Consider the following 23,314-nt stretch of genomic DNA (forward strand, 5'->3'; position numbering starts at 1 on the left):
GTAGGTGACTTCTACAAGCGTAAAAGTTCGGACTAATCGGAGCTACGGACTTTGAGGCATCTCCTCATCTCCTAAGATGGCATACACACACATATTATTTACACTACACTTCCCCGGCATTGCTATTTAAATCCTCTGTCCCGCTTATTATTACTTAATGGCAAGGTTGCTTGGAAGCAGGCCGCTCTGCTTTAATCTCATACAAGACAGAAAAATGAATGTTAAACTGTAAAACTATGGTGGAAAAGAGGAACTACGGAGTTTCTTGAGTCTCTTCTCGGTAGAATCTGCTTTCCCGTAGTGGTCAATACAAACACACAGGGCGCTGTATCTTCGCGGAAATATCTGTGGACACAGTTGTATTATAAATCATTTGTGATAATTACTTCGTATGAAATTAGATTGTTGTTAAGTGCCGAACCACTTTAGTTAGTTGAGTATGTACCTATTAAAACATAAAGGCCACATTAACAGTTTAAGGTATTAATTAAGTGATGTTTATCTTTACCTCGTGACCTCTATAAGATTATAGGTGTCGTATAGAACAATCAATATTTATCAAAGGGTCAGCACGTTTAAAAACGCCTATTGATCGGTAAAATTACACAAAACAGTATTGATCTATGTTTTAAATTATATTTTTTTGTAGTGAAATCGTAGTGTTTGTATCCTCCTTAAATATAATAGATACAGCATAAGCTCGCGGGCGTAATCTGTAATTTTTCGTCCGCGTAGTGACATTTGCGTTGCACTTTGCAGTCAAAGCTCTGCGCTCTGTGGTTAAAATTGAATTAATTTTTGTTTACATGGTTGGTAATTTTTAATAAATTATTTTACATATCTTCAATCAATTATGTGATAAACAGGAATAACCCCCCTTAGTTAGTAGCAGACAGGAATTGAGTGTTAATGTTAGTTAATACAAAAAAATATTTCCCAACAACAAATTCTTTTCAAAATGGGACGAAATAAAATGATAGCGAAGAGCTGCCCTAAATGTGAGATGCAGGTATGTTTAATTGGTACTAACTTAGACCTCCTGTAACCTAAGGCCAAAACACAATGTAATTTTTTAATATTGTTATTCTACTAAAAGAACGCCCTTGACCGCAATCTGACCTGGTGGTTAAGCGACGATGCAGGCTAAGTTGATAGCGGAGTCAGCTTACCGGAACGCTTCATCGCTTCGCAACACGTATTTTTTAGGCTGGCCTAGGCCTATTTGGTAGGCTGGTAACTAGCCACGACCGAAGACTCCCAACACACCAGACCTCATAAAATTCAGCAACTGAAAATTCCCAAATGGCCCTGGCCGGAAATGGAACCTAGGACCTCCCACTTAAAACCAAAGCGCTCACCGCTGTGTCAGGGAGGAATGTCAGAGATGAAAAAACCACTATAACTATTCTATGATTATTGGTATCATTCATATGGTATATCTTATACTCAACACTTTAGGTAGCCGTGGCATCCAAATCATGTAAATGTGGACATACATTTTTTGCATCTCGTCGCGCTGCGGACTCACTGCCTGCTGTAGAAGATACAAAACGGAGAACTGGCAGAGTCAGACGGTCCCAGCCACAGTTTTACGACGCACAACACTATCAGAAGCAAAAGCGAAAGGTTTACTATCATCCTCAGATTATAATATGTATATAAGTGCAGGTGTTCCATGGTTATTATCACCTGTATTGTAGTAGTAGAAGAGCTTTTTGTTTATAGTACTACCGCCATGCTTCAACATCAATTCAATTCAATTCAATTTTACTTATTTGCTGATACAGTCCATCAACCTGAGGCAACAAGCTACCACACCTTTAAGACCGAAACACAGCATTGCATTGCTGTTTTTGGCAGAAATAAGCATGACGGAATGACAGCCCGAACTGGTTAGCTTAGCGTTGGTCGACCCCCAACAAGGTGAGGAGGTACCTGCTGGATCCAAGCGGCACAGAACCGTGGAATTTTGAACACCCTACAAAAGACCTATGTCCAGCAGTGGACGTCTATTGGTTGATATGATGATGATGATTTAAACACTACCCTGAAAACAATTTGCATGCCAATTTGGCGTGGTACAGTTAAGATCTGTTAGTATAGATGTTACAGGAAAAAAATATATGCATATGTTCAAAATTCCACCGTTCTGTGCTGCTTGGATCCAGCAGGTACCTCCTCACCTCGTTGGGGGTTGACCAACGCTAAGCTAACCAGTTCGGGGCTGCCATCCCGTCATGCTTATTTCTGCCAAAGACAGCAATGCAATGGTGTGTTTCGGTCTTTTGTGTGGTAGCTGGTTGCCTCAGTTTGATGGACTCAGTACAGCACTTTTTAGTTTCTTGGATGTCCTGCAAAATAGATTTGCTTTGTTGATAGGCTTCGTCCGTCAATTAACACTATAAAACACAACACCAATTAACCAACTCTGCAGGGCTAGCACAGGCAAGAGGCAAACATTATCGACGGCCGATTTGCGAAGTTTGCAGCGACCTTGCTTTCTGAGCCGAAGGCCGTGGGTTCGATTCCCACAACTGGAAAATGTTTGTGTGATGAGCATGAATGTTTGCCAGAGTCTGGGTGTTTATATGTGTATTCTAATTATTTATGTATATTATTCATAAAGATATTCATCAGTCATCTTAGTACCCATAACACAAGCTACGCTTACTTTGGGGCTAGGTGGCGATGTGTGTATTGTCGTAGTATATTTATATTTATTTATTTATTTAAAAAAAAAAAAATTATATCCCCCAATTATATCCCCTGACTGGGGATATAATTAACGTGTCCACCTGCTAAAGCAAGGGAACATGGAATAGGAGAAGTTTACCCCCGTTTGTTTTTACACATATGTTATTTTGATATTATTTGCACTTGTGCACCAATGCTCTGAGAATTTATAAAGCAATTGGAGAAGATAAATTTTTATCCTTTCCCCGGGGATATTTCTCCAATTGTCTCCTGCCCATGCTAGCCAGGCTGGGATGGGTAGTTTTTAAATCATCTTTAACTAGGTGCTGCCGACGTTCTGCATATGTTTATTACGGTTCTTGACAAATCCTGTGGAAACCATATGTCTCCTATTGATAAAAAGAAGCCTATGTTACTTCTCAGCGTATTCAACTAACTCTATGCCTAAAAAGCCTAAAATCAAGTGTAGTACAGCAAGGCTGCTTGGAAGCAGGCTCCTCTCTCTCCTGCCTTGCCTGCTCTTTTCGGTGGAATCTGTCTTCTGAACTGTAGGTAGAGTCACTACAAACAGACTGACTTGACGTTTGAATGATGCTTATTTTATTTTTATTTATTGATTTATTAGCTTGTAAACTGGGCTTATTGAAATGAATGAAATTTGAATTTTAATTGGTGGTTTAGTTTGCATGTGAAGTAACATTAAAGAACCGGTGGTAGAGTCACTACAAACAGACAGACTTTGACGTTGACGTTAAATTTGTGAATTTTGATTGGTGGTTTAGTATGTGAAGTATAGTGTAGTAACAATAAACAAAGAAACATATCTCGCATTTATGATAATATTATAAGGATTATGTGGGACTTTTATCCAACTCGGAAATACCAGCCCTATCATCTGTCAAGTTACAGAAATAACAATACATAATAATTAAAATAATACCTGTTAAAATAGGAGTAACAGATAACAAGGTTACTGCTGCTTTTGCAAAAATATATTGATGGTTGAGAGAGAAACCTCGTAGCCTCTGAATCTGATTACACTGTTGTAATTTTGTCTTTTCTCAGAGAAAATGTCCATACCACATAAATAATTGCTTTAAGTTGCGGTAATTTTATTACCTTTATACATTTTAGAAATACTTTGTTTTACTATGTGTTTATTTTTTTTATTATATAGTTTAAGAGCCAGTGACTTTTTTTTCTGTTATTTTCTTTGATATTTTAATTATTTGAGGGAGTATTTTGAAAGATCTGCTTTCGGTATACACTTCTGTTCATAAATTATATTTCAAAATGTTTTTTTAGTCACCCAAGAAGAGGTCTTTGTCGAAGAACTATGGCGATGAAGATTACAAAATCAAAGGAAAGATTGAAAGCAGTATGTATTGAAATTTTCACTCTATATAGATATATTGAACTGTCATAGATGGGGGTGAGGCAAGTGAGATTTTTTAGGTCAGATACACTACTGTTGTGTGAAAAATTTCTAGACTGCCCTCTACATTCAATACTGAAGCTCGATACTTAATTTTTGTCTGTCTGTCTGTATCTTGGCCGCCATACATTTTTAAGAGAGTTCATACATCATTTTTTGTGAATTTCCACGGATACGCCCATGTATTTATTAGTAATTCTAATTTAAGTAGGGGTAGGTGGTTGTATTCTCTTGCTCTATGTTTTTATCTCTGTAACTACTTTTTTCTTTGATGTACAATAAAAGTGCATTCATTCATTCATTCATTCAGTCATTCAATCATTCATTCCTGCACTGATTCAATCATTCATTCAATCATTCATTCGTTCATTGCTGGAAGCTATATTGAGTGTCCTTGTTTATACAGCAACCGCCCGAGCTCGTCGCAGGAGGGCCCTCCGTCGCGCTAAAAGGGAGCCCCTCCAAGCTGACCGCACAAGGGACCCTACGCCGCAACTTCGCCCCTCACAGCTGACGCGTTGCAAACTCATACTGTCAGAGATTAATAGGAAAATTGGAGCTGTGCAATGGCAACCTCCCGCTGATCCGTAGAAGACGCAAAAAACAAATTACAATAGGATATTTGCAGTGGCGTGCACAGGGTTTTTGACCAGTTCCCAGGGCGTCTAACAAAGCCAACAAGAGGGGCATGCCGTGGTGGTTTTTAGTTTGGGTATACCCCCTTTAGAGGGGGGGGGGGGGGGAGTCCCGCATAACCTCCGTCCTGCCCAAGGGTCGGAGGTAGCAATAAAGCTTTTCCAACTCGCCAAAAAAAAAAAAAGGATTTTTGACCAGGTCATGCATAAAGTAGGAAGATGGCATAGAATTGAAAAATCCTTCCCCTTTATTAGTTATACAAAAATTTTAGGGTATGCAGTGCTTTTGTGCATGTATGAAGTGCACGCCACTGGATATTTGATCTCCATTATACTCCACTGGCTGACTTGTACGACACCGGCGGGGTGGTGACATGCACACGGTACGAACGTTAAACGGACAGCAGCGTCCTCTGTGCTACCACTACCGCTTATTGCGATCACCAACCCGTCTTCCCAGCGTGGTGATGGACAAACCCACCGATAGGAAAGGCCTTTTGTCCAGCATTGAACTGCTATAGACTTTGGATAATTTGACTCCTTGTTTTATCATCTAAAGCTAATTAATATGCTATTAATTGATGATTTTCTTAATGAAAAGGCTGCTTGGAAGCATCCGGCTCCGCTTTCATCTCTCACAAGATAGAAAAATGAATGTTAAAATGTAAATTGTTGTTGTTGGTAAAGAGCAACTGCTGAGTTTCTCGGCTTCTTCTCGGTGGAATCTGCCTTCCGAACCGGTTGTAGAGTAACTACAAACAGACAGACTTGACGTTTCAAAAGTGCTTATATTAGTCCTACTTGAAATAAATGAATTTTGAATATTTTTAATTTAAGAAGCTAACAATATTTTTGCAAAGAACATTATCACTAATGTGTTTTGACTTTGCGAAACAACAAAGTACCTAATTTTTTCTAACGATTCATAAATAGAAATGTTTCTGGATAATTTCTTTGGTGTACGATGTCTAAGTGAAGAAGGTTATAAGCCTCAGAGATGTGGTATGAAAGTGGCTGTTCGTCGCGACTGAGTCAGTCTGTTCTGAGAGCGAAGTGAAACCATTTCCAAGCAACACATTTTATGATCAATTGTGTGTTTTGGAACCTTGGACTAAAGAGTTGATTAAAGTCTTACAAGGGTCTACAGGTGCTCTTATTCAAAATACTCGAACCTAGCACAATTCACGAATGTTTATTTCGTCACAATTTTAAATAAATGTGAATTCATAAAAATGCCGAGAAAACGCTCCCTTTGGGGTCACGTGACTGTAATGACGTCATTAGCAATAAAAATCAAACACTGACACAAAACGGTAGTGACTAAAAGATTAATTCTTAAAAGACAATGGGTTAAAATACTGTTTGTCACACCTGATTATGAACTTTAAAATCTCAGCAATAAGGTTCTTTGCAGCAATAGGAATACCACGGTATTTACCTACTTATTAGAGATTCAACGAATCTGCATTCAAGCTTTTGTGGTTACTTGACTCAGATAACTATACTACCTTTTTCATGTTTTATTGAATTTTAGTATTTTTTTAACATGCAATCGTTTAGGAATACACCAAGCGATAGTTTTAATAAAAGTCAAAAAACCTTGTTGTCTTAGTGGTCCATATGGAATGGTAAAAAGTAGTACGGAAATAAAAATTAAGCGATGAAAACTTATTTTTTTTTTAATTTTATTCTTGTTAACCTCATCAGTGCTCCTGGACTACAACAAAATAGGTATCCTTTTAAACTATTAGTAACCAATTTTAATTTCTAATATGTATGTATTTTGATTAGTTAACAAAATAATTTAATGTATTGTAATTACTGTAAAATGTAAATAAATTATTATTAAGTATTAATTTTATCTTAGAAATTTTATTTCATCGATATGTCCCTAGATTTTAGATATAGACAAATATTAAATCATTGCAATCAAATCCAATTAATTAAAAAAAAAAAAAGTGTTCCAAGGTGTTGGAGTGGCAACCCCGCACCGGTAAACGCAGCGTTGGTCGACCCCCAACCAGGTGGACAGAAGACATCAAGCGAGTCGCGGGGAGCCGCTGGATACAAGCGGCCCAGAATCGTGAAGTTTGGAACGCTCTACAAAATACCTATGTCCAGCTGTGGACGTCAGTCGGCTGATTTGAACGATGTTGATTATTAATTAAATAAATAAATACCCCCAGAAACTGGAGTCTAGTAGGATACATTCTAGTTTTTGGAATCCTATGTGAAACAACACATAAACCAAAATAGATTAAACGATTTTTCTATCTGTGTTAACTTCAAATGAGATAACCAATTAAAAAAAACAGCTTTAAACATCGAAACTGTTTATTATAGCGCCATTTTGATATGAACAACTAACTAAATATACCTAATTGGTATTGCCTTGAGACTGGCACATCCCTATCCCTATCCCTACTAATATTATAAATGTGAATGTAAGTTTGTTACGCTTTCACGCAAAAACTACTAAAGGTATTAGAAGTAATATAGGATGCCTTTTATCCCGAAATTAAGCTCAGTTCTCTCGGGAGAGGCGACGAAAGTGTTTGACGATTTTACACCAGGCTTAGATATCCTAAATACAAAAAGTGCTGCCACATTTATGAGGCACATGTCTTTCGAAAAACAAAAGCGGACGAAGTCGCGGGCAACAGCTAGTCCACTATAGTCTGGTGTCAAAGATCTCTGTTATTTAACGAAGTAAAAGTCCGTCAGTAGGTACCTTAAATCGTTAATTTAACATTGTTATATGTTTAACGGAAAAGATAAATTACGGCCCACGAAAAACAGGCATGGCAAAAAATGGACAAAGTTATCTTGGTTTGTAAATAAAGTTATCTTGGTTTGTTAATTCTCTAACCGAACCTCACGCCGTAGAAATAAATTCCACCCTCATCATCTGGATGCCTGGTACTCTTCTACTGTTCAAAATACCAGATCATTACCGCGCACTTGCAAATTATGGAACAATCTCTCATCAGATGTGTTTTCCCAAAAATAAAATCTAGGGTTATTCAAGGGGCGGATAAACAAATTCCTTAAAAGCCGGCAACGCACCGTTGGCTCCTCTGGTGCTGCAGATGTTTATGGGTGGCGGTGATCACTTATCATCAGGTGATCCACTTGCTCGTTTGCCCGCTATTAATATAAAAAATAAAAAATGTTTCATCATCTTAATTAGGTACCTCAGTCTAACTGCTGAGCACAGGTTACTTGTCTGCTTTGGCTCCCTTTCGGGGGGACCGATTTCGATCGACACTCATATATAAAATTTCGGAGTTATATGCGTTTTAAATTTAAGCAATTAAAATATAATTTGGTTTAACGATTAGGGAAAATATCGTGAGGCAACCTCTGTGGCAGAAAGTTCTCTATAACGTTCTCAAAGGCGTGTGATGTGTAGTCTTGTGGACTACGGAATAAACCCTTCTCATTCTGAGAAGAGACCCGTGCCCTGTAGTGGGCCGATAATGGTTCGTCCATGATCACATGTGATACCGAAAACCAAATTTATTCAGTCGATTTGAGGCAGGTTTTTTTCATTCTGCAAGTTGAAAATGAAATGAAAATGAAAATGAAAATTGATTTGTTCACATAAAACGATAGCAGATAAGGCGAAGAACTTATGTTAAGTTTAAAACCTGTGCCAGAAGATCTCGCTCTTCCATTACAAAACACATTTATATTTCAATTTATGTAATACATCTTTTTTCTGACATGGCAAGTTAGCCCTTGACTGCAATCTCACCTGCAACTAAACAAAGATGCAGTCTAAGATAGTACCAAGCTCACTTATTATTGGCACGATAGTTATATTAAAATTGCCAAATTGTATACCTTTTGTTAAATTTTTACTTTTAATTTGTTATGTTTATGTGGTGTACAATAAAAGTGTATTCATTCATTCATTCATTCATTAAATCCACGCACTTGATCGGTTTCCACGCGGCACTTTGCCGGAACTATTTCTGCCACCAAGAAGCATTTTTATGTTCTAGTCTGAAGAGCTGGTGTAATTACAGGCATTTGATGCTTAAAACCGATGCTTCATGTTGATGGACACAGAGAGTCGTTGCAAGACTTGTTCTTTGCATACCCTGCGAAGTGTTACTCTGTACATAAATATAAATATACTACGACAATACACACATCCCCATCTAGCTCCAAAGTAAGCGTAGCTTGTGTTATGGGTACTGAGATAGCTGATAAATATTTTTTTATGAATATAAGACACATAAATACTTATAATATACAGATAAACACCCAGACACTGAAAAACATTCATGTTCATCAGACAAACACTCCAGTTGTGGGAATCGAACCCACGGCCTTGGACTCAGAAAGCAGGGTCGCTGCCCACTGCGCCACTCGGCCGTCTATGTTAAGACGATGGCTTTCCACTTGGACCATTCCACACAATGGACCATCTATTTAGTCCGACAATTATTCCTATAAAGAACGCTAATTGCTTTGCGGTAGGTCTATTGTCAGTATGGTGATAACTAGCCATGGCTGATGTCCCACCTGATAAGACGAGAAAAAAAAATCCTTAAATTGCCTCTGCCTGTGATTTCGTGACGTACTATTTATAAGAAAACATCGCACACCACTTCGATAGTGAGGTCACCAAAAATTGACAGAACTTGGCTTTCACACTACCGTACTGCCATATCCTTAGATATAAACGCAGATGCATACTGAGTTCTTGACGAGAGTAGTGTCACACGCGATCATGGAGCGACTACAGTGGATAGTTATTGCTGCCATTTTGCGATGTACTGCTTGTCATGAGTAAGTCTAGTATATCTAATTTATCTATCTAATACCTTTGAACGAGCAATTATTCCGAGATCTGTCCCTATCCCTATCCCTACTTCCCTACTAATATTATAAATGTCAATGTAAGTTTGTTTGTTACGCTTTCACGCATAAACTACTTAACCGATCCTCATGAAACTTTGTACACATATTCTTGGAAGTGTTAGAAGTAATATAGAATACTTTTTATCCCGACATTAAGCTCTGTTCCTTTGGGAGAGGGGAGGAGTGTTTGACGATTTTGCACCATAACTCCGACAAATTATGAATGAATGAATGAATGAATGAATACACTTTTATTGTACACCAAAGAAACAAAAAGTAGTTACAAAGATATAAATACAATCAAGAGGTTAGGTCAATTTGGTGGCCTTATCGCTACATAGCGATTTCTTCCAGGCAACCAATGGCGTAAAAGGAAAAAACGTAAAAAAGAGGTAGGTGGTGCAATAAATAAGATTTTAAGAATAAATTATAACCGATTTAAATAATTATTTTTGTACTATTGAGGTTATAATATGTGTTTAATTTTGCCCAAACTGTGGTTTGAGATAGAGGATAGAACTCCTCAGCGGACAGCAGCAAAATCCGCATTTAAGGCTTTGCGATACTACATACTTTAATTTTTTTTAGATCTATAACTTAATTTAATGCCACACAAAAATACAAAATCAAACGCAGTCGCGGGCAACAGCTAGTATTGTATACATACATCTATAAGTAAACAATATGAATCTCGGAAACGGCTCCAATGATTTTCATGAAGTATATTTTCCATGGGTGGGAATCGAACCCACGGCCTTGGACTCAGAAAGCAGGGTCGCTGCCCACTGCGCCAGTCGGCCGTCCAATGGATGTAAATTATTGAATATTCAATATTCAATATTCAAACAGAGTAATGATGAAAATGATTAAATATTGAATATTCAATCATTTACATCCATACTCTATTTGTTACTACTCTATAATGTAAAGCACTATCGTGCGGGCCCGTAGCAGCGGTTATTTTTTTATGTGTGACTTGACTTTTTTCTCCGACATGACATATAGACATGGTGATCTGCAGGCCGATTCTGTAACTCAGTTTAGCGAGCCACTGTGGAAGTTTGTGACCAAATAACCTGTTAAATCCATATTTTGCATTCAGAAACCCGAATAAATTAATTATTTCCTCTGTAATGCCTACTAATATTATGTAAGCACTGTGTAGGTACGCAAGGAAAGTTTAAAAGATAAAATAGATAACATATTATTTTAACCTTTTTACCGTATTATCAATCGACATTGAACTTTAGCGGTAAAATTATCGTGATTATGAAAGTAGGTAATACTTATCTTCTTCATATATAGATAAATAAAATAATTAATAAAAATAAATAAAAAATATACTATGACAATACACACATCGCCATCTAGCACCAAAGTAAGCGTAGCTTGTGTTATGGGTACTACGATAGCTGATGAATATTTTTATGAATCTAACACACATAAATACTCATAATATACAGATAAACACCCAGATACTGAAAAACATTGTTCATCACACAAACATTTTTCCAGTCATGGGAATCGAACCCACGGCCTTAAACGCAGAAAGCAGGGTCGCTGCCCATTGCGCCAACCGGCTGTCAAGATAGGTATTTAAGGTATTGAAAGAGTCTCCTTTTTTCCTACTAGGAGAAATTTTCTGCGCGGGGAAAGGACAAAATGTTTCTCTTCTTCCACAGTTTTATACACCCTCCTATCGACCGTAAAATCCATAATAAGCTGAAAAATTAATTTGGTTCATCAAAATAGTGTGGCAGTCGATGCAGGCGATGGCAGTTTCCAAACGCAGAAAACTCGTCACGCCATGCATCTTGTTGCAATTTCCGATTGATAGCATAAACGTCAAACCTTCTTTAAAAATTCCAGTTTGACATTGACATACGCAATGTAAATAAACCTTTTGGAATTTACTTTCTTTTATATTTCTCTAAGTATTTATGAGTTAAAAATCCTTAATTTTCAACGTAACCAACTGTGAAAAAGTGTCGATAAACAAAACATCGAGAGGAAGTGCAATTTTTATTCAAGTTAGGTACGTAAAATATCAAATTTGTTATCTTAGAAGCAGTTATGCAAGATTATTATCAGTTATTAAGTTACCTACTAAAAGTGTTAATTAAGTTTTAATTAACTAAATAGAGCAATTATTAGATAGAGACACGATATTGACTGCAACTTAAGATATGTGAATCGATGTTTTTGTTTATAAGCCGGTATGTGTTAACAAAATAAACCTGTTTTTTCGTAGCTCCAATCAAAGACCTTGGCACAATTGCGTATGAGTAATAAACTACCCAATTTTTACGCCTGTACTGCATTCCAGACGTATTTCTGGACATCATAATTTTATTATTACTTACTTGTGTTTTGTTATTATTTGAATTAAAAATAGTTTGTGATAGACTCTATTTAAGTAATGTTAAACTCAAAAAGTTATTTTATTTGTGTGTATTTGTTAAAACAGTATTAGTATAAGATTCTTAGTATTGCTACATATTTTGTATGTCCCTTCATTTCTTGAAGCGAACTGAATTTCGAATTTGAAGTTTAGCCATTAATTATCTTGTTAATTTGAATGAATGTATCTAAGAAATTATCAGCCAATACTCAGATATGGATTTGTCGTTATTTCAAACAGAATAACTCATGTTTAAGAGAGTTTCTATTTAATGCTGGAACTGTTAAAATGTCAAGAATATATTTTAAATTGGATCCACAATCTGTAGTTTTTACTACTCAAGGTAGTAAAAGGTCTGATCTGGTTGGCTACAGTCACACGTTAACTGTCAGGTAAGTTTATTACTTAACAATTGCTGGTATATCATAATCAAGGTAGGACCAGGGTAGAAAAGGAGGGGAATATTATAAAAATGAAAGGAAAAATAATTTACGGGCGATCTGAGGTCGGAAAGGGGTTGTGGGTGAGTTTTTAAGAATAAAAAACGGTTTTTCTCGATTTCCGGCAAAACTAAAAGTCAAATGGCAAAGTTGTAGGTAATAAAAAGATTTCAAACTTTTGTATTTACACTTTTTCACATAATCTCAAAAGTTATGTAAAAAATCCAAAAAACCAAGTTTTTGGTTTATTTTTTACAATTTTTTTTTTTAACAATATTTGGTGAAAACTTACTTTTTATTACCCACACAACGTTGTAATTTATTTGATTAAAAATATTTATTTTTTCACCTTATTTTGAATTAATATCGAAACAGCACCCTAATTTTCAATCGAAAATTCACCCGTCAATATCAATTTTTTCAAAAGTTGGTATGTTTTCTGTTCGTTGATATCTCTACTTTTCGATGGTGAGAAAAAAAAAAATGTTACTATAATAAATCTTCTGGTCACCAGAACCCTGGTTTAAACAGTGAACAGGAAAATATACTTTAAAGCATATGCTGACCGTTCCAGCCCTATGTAAGGTTGTGTTTATCAGTTCTGACTTCTGGTCTGAGGGCATTGTGTACCACTGGCGAGAGTTCGGTGAAAACGCAAGTGAACCCCAATAGAGCGTGCGGCATCGCGAGCGTCAGGCATTTAAAAATAAAAATAAAATAAATAAAAAAATAGCCTTTTTTTATTCTCTGACTAAATAACTGAACATCAACAAGACTAAAATGGCCAGAGTTCACTATTTTGACAAAGCGAGATCGCTCTCATTTAGTGGAACCAGCAGCAAGAATTAGCAACCAGCTAACACCAACCGCAAATGGAAAACTAAAAAGTCAGAAACAGAAGAAAAAAACAAAACAACAATAAATGATCCCAATCAGGCTGGTCACCTTGGGATGTCCGACCAACACCCTCTGGAATGCATCAGGCATTTACTCTGTAGAAAAAAAAAAACAATTGTGTACCAGTGCTTTAGGGAAGCAAGTAATTTTTTTTATTTCCTACTATTTAGTGCCTGCTACTATGCTTATCTTATGTGCTTATTTTTGTGCTGCTCAGACAATATGTATATATATAAATTATTATATATTTAATGATTGCCAGACAGGTGATCAGTCCTCTGTAAGGACCATTCCACCCTATTCCCCATGTTTGGGACAGTTTGTACTGGTGTCCCGACGGCACCCCCCCCTCCCCTCCCCCCCAATGATATCCCCTATAGACAGGCTTGCTTGGTCTTCTTCACTTATTCTATCCTCAGTTGCGTGCATAGAGGGTATACACAGGGTATGCAGATAATATAAAATGAATAAAATCTCCTGTGCGAGTAATAAATACTAAAGGGTAGGCTTTTTATAACTCTTAAAATGCCCATCCTTAACTTTTTATTTGGTTTATATATATTTTATATTATCTGCATACCCTGTGCATATCCTCTATGCTGCCACTGTCTATCCTTACCTTGTACAATTATATATATTACAGCGAGGTTACTATTACAATTGAATTTCTTAATGAAAATGTTGCTTGGAAGCATCCGGCTCCACTTTCAGCTCTCACAAGATAGAAAAATGAATGTTAAAATGTAAAATGTAAATTGTTGACGTTGGAAAAGAGCTACTGCTGAGTTTCTTGCCGGCTTCTTCTCGGTAGAATTTGCCTTCCGAACCGGTGGTAGAGTCGCTACAAACAGACAGACTTGACGTTTCAAAAGTGCTTATATTAGGCCTACTTAAAATAAATGCATTTTGAATTTTATAGTTGTGGCATTCAGCTGTAAAGTGAAAGCTGGTTTCTACCTCACCGCAAGAATATATTGGCAGGATGTATCTTGACAATATATTCTCTGGTTGATCTTTACCAGAACCCCTCACTAAAACAGCGCTCACTCACAAGTTAGGAGGTTGATGAAGTTTCTTTATTTCAGGTCCAGCATGCCTCAGCCATGGGACACAATAGTGGTAGGACTGGGCTCAGCTGGTACCACGGCTGCGTCTATTCTCGCCAGCGCCGGACGGAGGGTGCTGGCGTTGGAAGCGCAGGACAGAATCGGTGGAAGGGTGCTGACTGTGCCTTTTGGTGATGGGGTTGTTGAGGTTGGCGCTGAATGGTGAGCTACTGTCTTAAATATATGAATAAATATATACTACGACATTACACACATCGCCATCTAGCCACAAAGTGAGCGTAGCTTGTGTTATGGATACTATAACACACATAAATACACATGAATATAATACACATAAATACTTATAATATACAGATAAACACCCAGACACTGAAAAACAATCATGTTCATCACACATTTTCCAGTTGTGGGAATCGAACCCACGGCCTAGGGTGCAGAATGCAGGGTCGCTGCCCACTGCGCCAGTGACGTGATAAGTCTGTCCAAGTTAGATTCTTGGGCTCCCGGCCCGGCCAGCATGCACAATTATATTAAGGATTTATTTTCTCCCACAGCATTATCAACTCTCAGAGCACTGGCGCACAAGTGGTAATAATATCCATATAACATATGTGTATTAATAAACGGGAGTAAACTTCTCCAATACCATGTTCCAGTGATTTAGCAGGTGGGCACGTTAATTATATCCCCTGTCAGGGGATTTAATCGGGGGATATCATTTTTATCTCCCGCCCGTGCTAGCCCTGCTTGCAGCACTTTTCGGAGTTATGTGCGTTTCAATTAAAATAGCTCTCTAGCATCGCGAGAAACCCTCTATGCCTGAGTTTTCATAACGTTCTCAAAGGCGTGTGCACTCTAAGAAATCTCACTTGGCCAGAGTGTTAGATTAGGGCCTAAACTTTTCACATTCTTAGATGAGACCTGTGCCGTGTTTTGATTGTCATAATGAACGAAAGAACTTCAAGTTCCTATTAAGAAGGTTCTTTATAACAATCATCGTCATCAAAGCCTATATATATATATATATATATAGGCAATATATACAGCGCATATATACCTATATCCTACAGCGCACTGCTGGACCAAAAAACCCTATCCCATTGGGTTTTATTAAATATACAATATATAATTTCTTCACGGGTACATACCACGATAATATTTTGAATTTGTCGATATTTCGAGCCAGTTGCATGGATCGTGGTCTCGACGGGACTGCGTAGGTACGAGATGTCAACTTGGATGTCACGGGCAGAATCTACTTCCGTGTCATTTTTTGGGTATTCACGAACTGTTCGACACACTACACTGACAGCGTCACTTTTAAATTGAGAAGCTGTACGATGCTTTCTTGGTTTGCATAATTCTACCACTGGGTTCCACACAATATAATTTAAAACCTTCCTCACGATTGAAATTGTTGTGCTTCCGAATTTCAATCGCTTCAAGAACTAGTCTTGGAATATAATGACGGCCGGTGGAGAGAACTTTAGGGTCATGTAGCTCTATCCAGTGCTGGGTGCCCCCTTTTAGAATGTGCTCCGCAATCGCTGACTTCTGTGTTTCATTGTCTCTAACCGCTTTTATATGTTCGGTGACCCGAGTGGCTATGGATCTCTTTGTAGCCCAATGTAAGAGAACACTGGTATGGTAAACGATCCTTTGGAGAGCACATCAAGTGGGCAAGCTTTTGTAAGGGTGTGAAGACAGTTTTTATGTCATACCGCTAAGGATTCTTCCAATCTTATCTGTCGCTTTCCTTACAAAAGAAAGATAGGGGTTTTTTTTTTGCGGATTGTGTGCAGCTGGTTTTAACAACGTAACGCGAGGTTTTTGGCGTGCCGCGGAATTGGGCTCTGCGGGAAAAGTTTGAACCCTTCGCCTCTTCGAGCCCTCGAAGAAGTGAACGGATCGTCGGCCTGAGGACGCCTCATGTGAGGCCGAACCTCGGCTCAGGCATTCCAGTGGAAGGGCTTACCCATAATCACTACGCTGGTCTGATGGATTGGTGATCGCAGTGGATGGCAGTAGAAACGAAGAGCCGTTATATACCCGTTCCCCGTTTTATAACAATAAAACGGGGAACGGGTATATATGTAACTAATTAATTCCCCAGGATCCACGGCACAAAACGCAGCAGGGTTTTTGACTCTGCGATAAACAACAATGTATCAGTAGTTCCCCAAGACCTCGCCTTCAGTGTCTTCAATTCCGACGGCAGTTCTGCTGACAACGCACTCATAAATGAGCTTCTAGACTTCTGTATGGGGGCCGTGGAACGCCCCGAGAGACCTGAGCCTTTAGGCCAGTTTATAACGAGGAAGTAAGTTTATCTCGTTGTGTGATTTTCTAGTTTACTTAGTAAGTTAACTAAGTTTTATATGGTATCGAAGTAACGCCATCTAGTTCCAATAATGGGAAACCGCACTGTCACTAGATGGCGCTATTTATATAGTAAGAAATCGGCAGCAATGCTGACACCGCACTTATGAATGAGCTTCTATTTGTTAGTGTGTACCAACCTGAACCTTTGGGCCAGCTCCTAAAGAGAAAGTAAGTTTGTATTAACTTTCTGACCTGCCGTTTGGTGACTGTAGAATGCCAATGTGTGATTTTCTAGTTTGTTTTTCAAGTTAACTAAGGTTTACATGTTATTGAAGTGGCGCCATCTAGATTTTATACTGGGAAACGGAAAAAGAATTCGAAGCCCAGCACGCACCTCTAGCTAAAATATCACTTGCTTCAACGCCAATTGTAGGAGAAGACCCGTGTCCTGTAGTGGGCCAGTGGGCCGGTAATGGGTTGACATGATGACGTCGTAAAAAAACTACGCAGTGACAACTGTAACATCGGCTGTTTACATTTAATGTCAAATATGGTCAACTTATTTAATTACAATAATAATTCGCACGCATTTAAATCACCTAACTTATACACGAAGCCATTTTAATGTTTTTTTTTTAAATATTCCAGACTTATGGACTACCTAAAAGAGAAGCATCCAGACGTGCTCAAAAACAAAGATTTCCTCGATGAATTCCTGGAATTGATGAATTTATTCATCAACAACTATGAAGCCTCAAATGACTGGAATGACGTGAGCGCGCAGACGAATTACGCTGAGTTGGGTGGACACCAACATATGAGTTGGCACAGACACGGTTATAAGACCTTTTTTGACATTCTATTGGTGAGTATATATGATGTTTTTTGTTATTATTTGGTTTTCTGTAGTAAATTTGCTGCACCAACCTGTTCCTTATAAGAACTGCTTCCGCCATAGGTTGCCTGGGAGAGATCGCTTTAGCGCCGCCTTTGCACAACCAAACTAGTTTTTTATTATTTTTTATTTTTTAATGTGTTTCTCTTTGTATTTTGTTTTTGTTTGTGCAATAAAATAAGAATTTAATAATAATTATAATAAATCGTACGAAATGACTAATGCTCCATTAGAGTGAAAGGGTGGAAGAATTGAGTGAACTTTATACAAAAGTGGAGTAAAATGAATGGTAAATAAGATATAACTAGTAAATAAGAGAAACGATGCTCCTAATCAGTATGGATTTGGTGAATGATCATCATCCTTCCTACGTGGCCTGTAAGAAGGATTCTTTTGATGAATTTAATCATCAACAAATACGACGTTTCATATGACCGGCATGACGTAGCAGTGCAGGTAAATTACACAATTTTAGGTGGGCACCAACACATGTGCTCGCCTTCTGTGACATTATATTTATGTTTGTGCAATATTTTTGGATAGAATGGCAGATTGTAGCACGTAGCTTGTTATGTTTTAGTATAAGATCAAATTTGTTAACCTGCAATCACGCAAATAAAGATTTGAATTTGAATTTGAATTTGCTTGTTGAGTTATCGTATGTGAGTGTGTATATATTACATGTGAGTGAAAGGGTAGAACGATTGAGTGAACTATGACAATGATGAATTTAAATATCAACAACTATGAAGCTTCCAGTGACAGAAAAATTATTATAAATACAATTTGTATAAATCCAATACAAAAATATATTATGCATAACGTACTTATATAAATAGCTCTGCTCTAAGTAAAACATTACTACTTATATCTTAGGAACACATATATAATACCTCATTCTAGAGTTATGTGAAGTGATCGGAAAGGGTGGAGAGACTTCATATTTACGTGGGCTGACGACGATGATTTCAGAACACGTACAAAAACGGCCCAGGCTGGCCAACTCTAGAAATCAAACTAAATAAAGAGGTGACACAAATAAAATGGCCGAAAGACTCGACGGGTAAAGTGCAGGTAGTCTGCAAAGATGGCGACGTGTTCACAGCTGACAATGCGATAGTTACAGTGTCTCTCGGAGTACTAAAGGAAAGGTATAACTGTTAAACTATTAACATTAGTTTATTTACTTACTAGCTGATACCCGTGACTTCCCTCGCGTTGGGTTATATATTAAGGTGTTTTGATTCCCGCGGGACTCTCTTATTTCTCGGGATAAAAATAAATAATAGTTTAGAAAAACTAAAAAACACGCTTTTTATAGAAAACCGAACTAAAAAATAGAAAATATATTTTAATAAATTTAAATTAAGAATAGTGTTAAAAATTTCAATAAATATAAATTAATAATAGTTCACACTATTGGAATTACCTAAGGAACTATTTGACATATTATACGTATCCTTTTCCATAGCATAGGTGACATGCATACCAAATTTCAAAGCTTTAGCTTAAGCTGCCCGCGGCTTAGCACTTTTAGAATTTTCAATTTTCCCTCGGGAACTACTTAAAGAACCGATTCCTAGCTTTACATATGATTAAGCTACTGTGCTGACCGCTCACCGTTGTATATACCCCTAGTATATGGAGGGTAGAGGTAAGGAGAGTCATCTTATATGGGAGAAAAGTTGAAAAAGTGTCCAGTGTATGCGCTAAATAACAGTTCAAAAATCCTCCACAATGGCGCTGGTGGATGCACAGGGTATGGTATGAATGTAGCAATCGTAGATGAATTGAAGTATGCCGAGTTAAAAAATTTAATGTCATTATCGACTAAAGTAGTTAATTATTGAGAATTTCAACAACTTACGTTGTACAAAATATTGTGGTAAATATAACCATACTTCCTTGTTTATTTTTCAAGCCTACTCTAACAATATTTATATTTGGCGCTTCTTTTAAGAGTTACCCTGATGCAAATGTGGCGCCATCCTAAATTAAAACATTTTGACGACACTTTTTCATATACACAGATGACTCTCCTTACCTCTACCCTCCATACCCTAGAAGGAAGAGAGGCGAGGATGACTACATTTTTTTTTAAATTTTTTTTACGGCCCTGGATTCAAGGCCTTCAAAGACAACTGTAATCTGATCTGCCGTCACCAAAGCTAAAGCTAATTGTTTTCAGGCACACAAATCTATTCGTCCCATCGCTACCAAAAGACAAAATAGAGTCCATAGACAAGGTACCAATGGGGGTGATGGACAAAATAATATTGAGTTTCGACACGCTTTCGCTACCGGACGGGACTTTTTTCGGGTTTCTGTGGAGGGGGGCGGATAAAAGGAGGGTTAGGAAGGAGGATTACTGGACGACAAGGATATTTGGATGTAGCAGACCCATGGGCTCGGGAACTGCGCTCACTTTTTGGACTTCTGGCGACGTCGGGAAATTGGTAGGCTTACTTTTCTAAGTTATGTGCGTTTTCAGTAATTGAAATATCACTTGGTTCAACGGTGAAGGAAAACATCGTGAGGAAACCTGCATGCCTGAGGGTTCTACATAATGTTCTCAAAGGCGTGTGGAGTCCACCAATCCGCACTGGGCCAGCGTGGTGGACTACGGCCTAAACCTCCTCATTCTGAGAGATAGCCGGATCGGATTGTCGAATATAGATTGATTCAATGATTTAGAAATTGATTAATGATTGATTGATTGATCATTGATTGATATGAAATGTTATTTTGATGTTATATTATTTGCAGCAACTACTGAGTTTCTTGCCGGCTCTTCTCGGTAGAATCTGCTTTCTGAACCGGTGGTAGAGTCACTACAAACAGACATACTTGACGTTTCAAAAGTTCTTATAGAGTAGGCCTACTTGAAAGCGAATGAGATGATACGATGATATCTAGATTGATGTATGATCGATTGATTGATTGATTGATTGATGTATGATTGATTGAGTGATTGATTGAGTGATTGATGTATGCTCGATTGATTGATTGATTGATTGATTGATTGATGTATGATTGATTGAGTGATTGATTGAGTGAATGATGTATGATTGATTGATCGATGTATGATTGATTTTATTTATGTGTGATTGATGATTGATATATTATTTTGATGTTATATTATTTGCAGGTAGAAACTTTACCGGAGGACGTAGTCAAAAGGAAAGTGGTGGAACTTCTGAGAATGTTCATGGGAAAAAATATGACCGTTACAGAACCGACTGGTATTATAAGGTAAAAATTTTGTAATAACAGCTTAAAAAAACTGTTTGAGCGCTTAGCATAATACCATCTATTATGACCAGACATAAGACAGCCTAATGTGTGTTTGTTTGTTTGACTTTAACCATTTTATAATTTTTTTTAAATTATTATTTTTGTAAATTTAAAATGGATATAAAAATTTTGGGAATCGACAGGATTGGAACCTGCGACTTTCTGGCAATCGCGGCCTGAGATTTTAACCAATTATACTACGGCTCTCCTACCGTCGATGCCGAGATTAGTATATGCCGTTCACATCAGTCTATAACGACTATACTATTTAACTTGGTCTGCTAACTATTATTACTATAAGAAAACAAACTTATTATCACCTACAGAAATCCCCGAGAAAACAGTCGATTTGCGCATATATATAAAAAAACGTTAAAACAAAGTCAAAGTTAAAAATATCTTTATTCAAGTAGGCCCATAGGTGACACTTTTGATGCGTACATTACATGAGAATTACACGATAGTGAGTTGATGGCGATAACCATATTTGTAACTAAAGCTACGAGGGTTCCCAACGCGTCCTGGTCTAAGAAGCCCACAACAAACTTAGCGGGGTGTTTTTTTTGTTATCACCATCTCACATTTAAAACTATTAGAAAAGCAACCTGGTTAGAGTAATAATTCTCCCCCAAGCTTTTTTATCGATTTCGTAGTCCTTTTATAGGACCTTTCTATAAGCTTACATTTAACACAAACTGAACGTCGGACGGACAAAGTCGCCGGCAGCAGCTAGTGACGATATAGTTTGTCGACAGATCTAATTGGTACACCAACCCGTTCACTCGAGGCAGCTATACATATGATAACCTTGAAGTTAAGAAGTACCCGAACGCCCGCGCGTCGCTAGCGGAGCCCCTGCGAGACTCCGCCGGGAGACCTAAGGTATTTTGTTTTTCACTAGAGCAAGAGTGTTCCAAGGGCAATTCTTTAACTATACAATCAAAATTTCCACGCGAACGAAGTCGCGGGCAGCGTAAGTCGTACACTGATTGTTTTAGACCGTAAGAACAGTTTATTTAAAAAATAAAAATAAAGTTGCTGACAAAATAAAACCCCTGAAAATACGACGGATGTTGTTAGTTTCACGTGTGTGTGTGTGTGTGCGTGCGTGCGTGCGTGCGTGCGTGCCGCAATGAAAAATAGAAAACTTGAAAATGATTTATTTTTCTGATCATATATTTTTTTTAGTAGTTGTAGAACTACTAAAAAAATAAATATCATCATATCTACCCTTTACCAGCCAACTAAAGGGCGTACGTTGCCTCCCACAATGAGGAGGGGTTAAGTTAAATAAGCTTACTTATAAAATATTAAGATTATAAATATATTTGACTGCTACCTAGGATCTAACGAATTATTTTTTATTTACCTTACCTTATATATTAAAAGGTAAATAAAAAATAGTAGGATCCTCTTTGGACGTTCGCGGCGACATATTGACTACACATTTTCAATGTCCCGTTATTAAGATTTCTGTGTATGTGGTATACTGCATTAGTATGCACCGTGAATTATGTTTTAGTTATACTTTATTTATAGGTATTGTTCGCTGGCGAGGCAACAGACCCCACCCATTTCTCAACAGTACACGGTGCCAGCGATTCAGGTTACAGGGAAGCTATGAGATTATTGCCTAACAGTAAAATATAGCGTATCCTATATTTTATACAGGGTTGTGTAAACATACCAGAAACCTCTCGGCCTTGTAATTTCTATCATTAAAACTAACAACAATTCAGTATTATTTTTTTTATACAAAAAAAAATACATGTTATTTCTGTAAAGTGACATTACACTGTGGAACCGAATACATGTGATTCAACAACTTCTAGTAGTCGGGTCAGTGACCGCGTGATAGAGTTGAGGTTCGCGCGCTTCTGCCGATGTTACATTATAGAGTAGTAACAAGTAGAGTTACTATGTCAAATATTGAATATTTCACAAAGTTTCGAGTTAAAAAAAATAGTCGTAGAACAAAAGTTTTTAGTTTCAATGTAAACAACTACAGGCCGAGAGCTTTCTGGCACTTTTTATTTGACCCTGTATATGCCAAAACTGCCATATTAACTAACCTAAACTTATAAAAATGTGAAGTTTATCAATGAAATCTAGTTCTCGTTCTAACATAATCGAAGATTTTTATTCCAAAATGTACTATACTTTTTTTTTTTTCAATATTCTGTTTATTTGTCGTCTGTGGCAAAAAGCGGTAAGTCTTTATTATTTAAAGAATTATGTCGGCGAGAGAATGAGATAGAATTCATAACACATTCTATTTTAGTCACCATAGAAAGTGATAAGTAATATAATGTTTTACATCAAATAATACTTAGTACGGTAGAAAAAAAAATTTGAAAAAAAA

General features: G+C 37.3%; 2 protein-coding genes across 4 annotated transcripts; both read left to right on the forward strand.

Moving 5' to 3' along the window:
* Positions 1-757: 757 nt before the first annotated feature.
* Positions 758-4,787, forward strand: LOC120635746 (UPF0547 protein C16orf87-like). The gene is made up of 4 exons (XM_039906883.1): positions 758-1,009; positions 1,459-1,626; positions 4,000-4,072; positions 4,536-4,787. Exons 1-4 carry the CDS (start codon positions 959-961, stop codon positions 4,718-4,720), a joined length of 477 nt encoding a protein of 158 aa, XP_039762817.1. The 5' UTR covers positions 758-958; the 3' UTR covers positions 4,721-4,787.
* Positions 4,788-9,504: 4,717 nt separating this feature from the next.
* On the forward strand, positions 9,505-22,669 carry LOC120635699 (spermine oxidase-like). 3 transcript variants are annotated; one of them, XM_039906812.1, is made up of 9 exons: positions 9,505-9,564; positions 14,460-14,642; positions 16,555-16,761; positions 17,412-17,628; positions 18,631-18,809; positions 19,847-20,114; positions 20,807-20,910; positions 21,708-21,834; positions 22,492-22,669. In XM_039906812.1, the coding sequence occupies exons 1-9, from the start codon at positions 9,506-9,508 to the stop codon at positions 22,600-22,602; spliced, it is 1,455 nt and encodes a 484-aa protein (XP_039762746.1). In that variant the 5' UTR covers position 9,505; the 3' UTR covers positions 22,603-22,669. The 3 variants fall into 3 exon arrangements, with proteins under 3 accessions (XP_039762746.1, XP_039762747.1, XP_039762748.1); XM_039906813.1 differs by lacking the exon at positions 9,505-9,564 and adding an exon at positions 11,544-11,671; XM_039906814.1 differs by lacking the exon at positions 9,505-9,564 and adding an exon at positions 12,334-12,429.
* Positions 22,670-23,314: the final 645 nt, after the last annotated feature.

The sequence above is a fragment of the Pararge aegeria genome, chromosome 27 (assembly GCF_905163445.1).
Source record: "Pararge aegeria chromosome 27, ilParAegt1.1, whole genome shotgun sequence".
NCBI classification, from domain to species: Eukaryota; Metazoa; Arthropoda; class Insecta; order Lepidoptera; family Nymphalidae; genus Pararge; species Pararge aegeria.